Below are 6,779 nucleotides of genomic sequence, written 5' to 3'. Positions count from 1 at the left end.
GATGACAAATGTAAGAAAACCAAAATTATTTAATATATATGAATTGGCCATTTTTATGATTACTATAATTAGCATGCTAAAATTAAAAATAATATTTCCGTACATTTATCTTAATACTATATGGTATGTATGTTAGATAAATCCTAAATGAATACATATATACATATTTTCCTAATTAAGAATAAAATGTATGTAACTATGTGATATTAGCGATAAATATGCGGTAGAAAATCCTAGTTGAATAGCCAGTTATGCGGCGTTGTGCCAGTACCAGTCGTGTGTACTTTATCACCGAGTAGTCTAAAGTCATAACAGTATGTTAAGACACATTGTCCTCATCATTCGTTGTTGAGCGGCGAGAATTCGGTCAGTGATGCATGAAGCTTATCATTGTTGTAGTGGGAAGACACAAGTGACCTTTGCGGTCTACGTTTTTGCCCACATTTCCAAAACAGATGAATAAATGTCCGTCTAAACTCATGACTCATAGAGCAATAGAGTACAAAGTTTACACTACTGTTAACTAAAGCAATAATATCCATGGAATCGCCAAGCGGAATATAAACTTCCTCGAAGAAATCTCTTAGAAATATACAACACATAATTAGAACGCCCTGTGGCAGCTCCGTGATCAGGAATAGAACAATGACTATCAGCAACATGATTGTAGTCCTCGACATATCACGATTTCGTCGAGAAGGCTGGTTAACTGAACCGTTCCCTGACATCCGCTTTTTGCTTTTTAATCTTGTGTTATTCAATGTAATAAGCAACAATGCCCCGTAGATTATAATTAAAACACATGGAACAAGCTTAGCCAGACAGCTATATACAATCAAACTGACAAGAATCATAGGCTTCACGTTTCCGGAACCCAAATTCCAGTTTTCAAAGACATATATTGTAGTATTGTCCTTCCATGGCCACTCGTCAAGTGAATGACTAAGATAGTTTGGAATCATCAGAATAATGGACGCAATGAATATAATTCCTACAACCACTCGTGCACGAATTATGCGTCGCATTCTTGTTAGATTTCCTTTGGCCGGTGAATGTATATGACTATGACGGAAAATTGCAAGGGCTACACATAGCCATATTGAAATTGTGTGAGCAGTAGAGGAGAAATTCAGATACACGAGCAGGAAGTGCATCCATCCCCACGTGTTTTTCTCCGCTGATATACTGTTTGCTGAGTAGCTGATATAGAAATGAAAGGCGAACGGAACGTATGACATCATTGTTGCCATATCGGCAACTGCCAACCAAGTTAACACACTATTGATGGGCGTCTGTAATTTCTTTCTAGTTAGCACTATTATGTTTATGATGTTCATTGGAATACCAAACACACAAATTAAAATGCTTATATAGCCATGAATGGTGCTATACCATCTGCTAAATGCATTCAGAGTTTCTGTATGGTACACGATCATCGGAGGGCCCGAGGTGGTGGCTACAGCTGTTGTTGTGTTCATCGTATCAGCATACGATATTATACAATTCGTATAAAAGCCGAGACATCATTAAATTGTTGCGGTCAACTGAGTGTATTTCAATTTGAAGTACATTTACATTCAACATTATCAAAACATTCCCCATCTATTCATTGTATAAAATGCTTAAAAGTGTGACCAATGCACATTTCATGTTAGATACATCACAACTATGTATAAGACGGCAACAATATATTTTCTTCGGATAAACACACTATTCGTGCCATTTTGAAAAAGGTCCTTCTGCACAATGTTTTGTAAGAAACGCTTCTACATTCGTTTAAGTATAAATTAGCAACTAGTTTCTCACTACGCTTATGCCGTCAATGTCTACCCGATGTCAATTACAGTAGTGGCGTCATCTAATATCACGGCAAAACACATGTAGGCAACTTGGCAGTGATAAGGTTTTAGGCCGTCGGTTGGTTTCATATATTTTGATAAAAGTAAGTTATAACAAATATGCATGGATATCGTATGGCTAATGTTTTAAATACAACGTCTTATTCTTTTGTTTTATCCCCACCGGCGCTTATGTTTCCTTCTTCTTTGAAAACAACAATTCAAACAACTTCTGGAACTCACTAGTTTCGTTTTTATCACAACAGCGAATAGGATGCGTCAAAAGATTTAGTTATACGATTCCTGCACTAACCGCAGATGTTAATGACAAAAGATGACATGACAGATGTTTTGATATCGAGCTAAGATCGCTTCTGCCAACTTTTATGGGTACATTTGTTTTTCAATTAACATTCCTACATTTGATGCACCTGAAAAGAGAAAAAACACAGTAGAATTACGTTCATGGAATTAAAATACAAGTATTGTACTCGATTAAGAAAAATGCCATCTAAATCATGTTCATTAATAGTAACAACTGCTGATAAACCATTTGTGGAATATTAAAGGGACTCGTTCACGTTTATGACATCGAAAAAGTACAATGCTTGTACCAATGATTTAACTTCATAAAAGTGTCACTTAAGAACTCACTAAGACATATTTTCATAGGAGTATTTACCTACAGCTGTTGGTGTTCGCTCATAAATTAAATAAGAGTATTTACCTACAGCTGTTGGTGTTCGCTCATAAATTAAATAACATAACTAATAGATAAAAGGACGAATGGGAGAGTGACACGCTACGGGATACACATATTACGAAACAAAGAATAATTTGACATAACGTTCTCTTATCAGACAATGTTTGAAGTACCATTTGTGACCGGTCGGTGGCAAAAGGAGTTCACTTGGATGGCAAACACGAGTACTAATCCATAAATATTTCCCAAAACTTAGTCTCAGGTTCGACCTGAAATTCCTTACGCATGTTAACGCCATTATTTCATTGTTTGTTTTTTCTTATAAATATATCATCGGAAAGAACACATCATCTTATAAATAGTTGAGTATGTTCTCGGGAGATAATTACATACTTTAATGGCGAAGAAATATAGGGAATAATTGTTTTACTTACCTATACCATGCAAATGACTCATTAATTTGAAAGAATGATTATTTAGATGTACATGGTCTCATTTTGTTTATTTGTTTAAATGGTATATGTGTTGTTATGTTTATAAACATACACAAAAAAATCAAAGAGATAAATACAAGTCTTAAGTTAAATAACGTTACTGATGCTTTCGGCGAAATTATGCATAATCAGTCTAAGTGTTAAATAAACCATTTATATGATGACAATGAACGTGAACGATTAAAAAGCGCTAATTTTGTTAATGAAAACAAACATGGCAGCGTTCTCTTCGGGTGTGGGAGGTCTCGGGTCCAAACCCCGACTACGTCATACCAACATTACTCAAACACTAATTGGTACCAATGAATCCCTCACTTGATGCTCGACATATAAAGGGTAGTAATGGTGGAATAAGTAGGAGGTTAATGCGAACACAAACCAGTTAAGCACATGTGCACTCGTGTTCCAGAGAGCTCAGGTGTGGTATGTTTGTGGTGTTCGTACTTGTTTGTGTTTCCCGTCCAATGTCTTTTTGTGGCCATAACGTTTGCCTCTTAACAGCGTTTTTAAGTTCTGTTGTTCAACTTCCGGGCTTGTCTCTATAATTTGCATTGCAGAAATAAAAAAGTCTGCCATATATTTCATCACTAAAATCAACACCTATTCGTTAATAGTTGTTTAATATCCGCGATTACAGTCCTACTTTTTGGCATTATTGTTTATTTCTCTGCAATTTTCCCAATAAAAGCTTGAAGATTATTGCTTCTTCATAATATAAGTGCATTTGTATTACTATGATGACCGATATGTCATAAAAGTTGGATTATTGACTTAGATATCGTTTTATAGTATTAATAAATGATAAATTGACCGATTATTTTTCAATGAACCTGATAATCTTATTAGAAGAAAACTATAACATTTCAAAAGCGTCGAAAATCATGTTTCTGTTCGAACAGACGAATAACTAAAGAGCCATGTTTGTTTAAGTTAAAGCTATTTAGTGTCTTGGTCTACAACTGTACAACCTATAACTCAGTCATATTAATATCTGTTTTTATATAATAACAAAGTATGGTCTCTTTGTGAGCAATTTATGATTTCGGTTAAAACGTTCTTTGTACTAAACGTGAATACCATCCTAGTCTAGGGTTTTCCTAGCAAATGAATACCATTGCAGCAAAAGTATTTTTAAACTAAACAAATCATTACCAAACAGTTTAACAAAATAAACATCTGAAACAGTTTACACTCGAAGTTTTAAATGGTCTCTTTTCAATTTCCATATAGTTACACATGTCTAAGATTTTATCAAAAATAGAGTACTTGCTAAATGTTAAAAGGCGCATAATAAACGATAATGCAAAACATTCCTTTATTCCTTCAAATGCAGCTGTGTTTGGTGAGTTGGGTAGATTCCCATTGTCTATCACATGCAAACAAAGAGCTTTAAGCTACTGGGCTAAGGTTATGAATAACCCAGATTCACTTATGTTTAACGTTTTTACTGAACAATGTAATTTATATTATGGTTTAAATAGAAATATCGCTAATAACTCAAATATAAACCTATGGTGTTTATCAGTCAAACGGGTGTTAGATAATCTCGGTCATGGTAATATTTTCTTTGAATTTAATGCTGATATCAATTATATACCAAATTTGGTGCAAAGACTGAGAGATCAATACGTACAACAATGGAGTGATATATTGTCTAATCAACCCAAAATGGAATACTATAAAACATTTAAATGCGAATTTAAATACGAAAAATACTTAGATTGTGTTTATAATACTAAATCTAGACAAAAGTTGTCACAATTTCGATTATCTTCACATAATTTGGAAATTGAAAGGGGTAGATTTAATAATGTTATTAGGGCAGAACGTAAATGTAAATTATGTGCACAGAATACTGTTGAGTCAGAATTTCACTTTCTACTATGTTGTTCCGCTTATAGTGATATACGAAGAAAACATGGAATAAAATCACACTGGCCTAGCTTACTTAAATTTAAGAATTTATTATCCTGTCAAAATGTTAAGGTTATTAACAATGTTGCTAGATTTATTTCCGATGCAATGAACTTTCGAGAGGACAAACTTCAACTTTTGGCTGCTTCTTAATTTTACTTAAATAATAATAATAGTAATGTCAAAAATATTGATTATAATTATAGTTATTATGAAAATGACAGAAATGACAATAATTAATCATGATATAGTTTGTAATTCGTTAATTACTTAGTATATTGATTATTTCAACTGTCAATATATATACATTTTCATATGAATTTTATATTATATTTGTAATATTTGTTCATGTACGTTTGTGTCTTGGCCATATCGATATTTATGCAATGTGTAAATGGCCAAAGGCAAGATGCCGATTTGCCAATAAAAACTTGTAAAAAACTTGTATTCTAATGCATCATTATGATACCCCATTTGACATTTTATAATCAAAATTTATATGAAAAACTACAGAAACCCAAAAAGGAATATTATTTGTGCACAGAAAAAAAGTATAAGCGATATTTTAGCTCTTTTTAAACTGGGAAACTTTGTGGCCAAGTATCTATTAAAATGCATTATTTATCTGTTACCAAACCAATGTAAACTAATACACATACACTATATTTAAGCTTTTTTCTCCAAAAGTATATAAAATAAAAGTGTACATGAACCAGTGCCGCAAAATTAATAAACACATGTTACAAATTGAATGTTGAATAGTGTGTGTGTAACTGGCTCATTTAAGCGACTGTCATGCAATTAACTGTAGTTATTAAAATATATTGAATATACTGTTCACATAGACAATATAATATTTATATATTTAATCCTACTGGTTAAACACTCGCGTCACATATGTCCTATCTAATAAATAATTGTGTAGTCTTTCGAATATGCTGTAAAAATATTTGTGTTACTTAGACGAACACAAACTGTATTAGTTTTGTTTCTGGCACGAGTACCTCCCTCAACATCACTTTAATGAATCATATATCTCATTTATCCAATTTCCTTCCATTACAAAAATACAGGTGTTGTTGTAATTCCAATGGTTATGAACAAGACATTTATTTAAATAGTTCTCAGATACAAAAGCACATACAAACACAAAAGACAACTCCATGTCTCAAAGCCCATTTTCTTCGAAGTCCTCGCAGTAATCAATGTTTAAGGTAATCAATCATTCGTTTTGGGGAAAAAATAACACAATACCATTTATTTTTCTCTCCTAGTATCCATTCCATCCGCGAAATAAATGGTTGTCACTTGTGCACCAATGCCGATCAGTTATGCAAGACGTTCCGATATCCGCGAGCATACATCCATCTAACCCGCTAGAGTATTGGCTTTTATACGGCTGAGCTTTGCTGCCTAGCACTATAACGGCTTTTCCTACAGGGTAGTATTGGGTTTCATACAACTATGCTATTTCGTCGAAAAAAACGAAACATCATGAAATAATAAATACCTATTTTTGCATCAGAAACCAGTACACTTAATCCAACATACATTTATGATATAAATAAAACAAAACACCGATGAAAAAAGAAATGTATTAAGTCTACGAAGTAGTCTATCGGTCTTACACCAGGGACGAGGTTTAGTCGTGAAAAAGTCCATTTATATAAAAACAGACATGATGTTATCATACGGTTTCCAGAAACACACGTTATCATTTAGAACTAGATATAAAATATGTTTAAAGAATAGTACTAATACTAGATGAGATATTCATTTATTTTGTCAATGGGGCGTCGCAACATAATAATCTGTAAATGTTTATGTTCT

General features: G+C 33.1%; 1 protein-coding gene across 1 annotated transcript; it reads right to left on the bottom strand.

Annotated features, from left to right (window-relative positions):
* Positions 1-338: 338 nt before the first annotated feature.
* LOC128246381 (G-protein coupled receptor dmsr-1-like) lies at positions 339-1,478 on the bottom strand. The gene has a single exon (XM_052964564.1). The coding sequence runs from the start codon at positions 1,476-1,478 to the stop codon at positions 339-341; it is 1,140 nt and encodes a 379-aa protein (XP_052820524.1).
* Positions 1,479-6,779: the final 5,301 nt, after the last annotated feature.

Source organism: Mya arenaria, chromosome 9 (assembly GCF_026914265.1).
Source record: "Mya arenaria isolate MELC-2E11 chromosome 9, ASM2691426v1".
Lineage (NCBI taxonomy): Eukaryota > Metazoa > Mollusca > Bivalvia > Myida > Myidae > Mya > Mya arenaria.
This window is presented reverse-complemented; position numbering and strand designations above follow the sequence as displayed.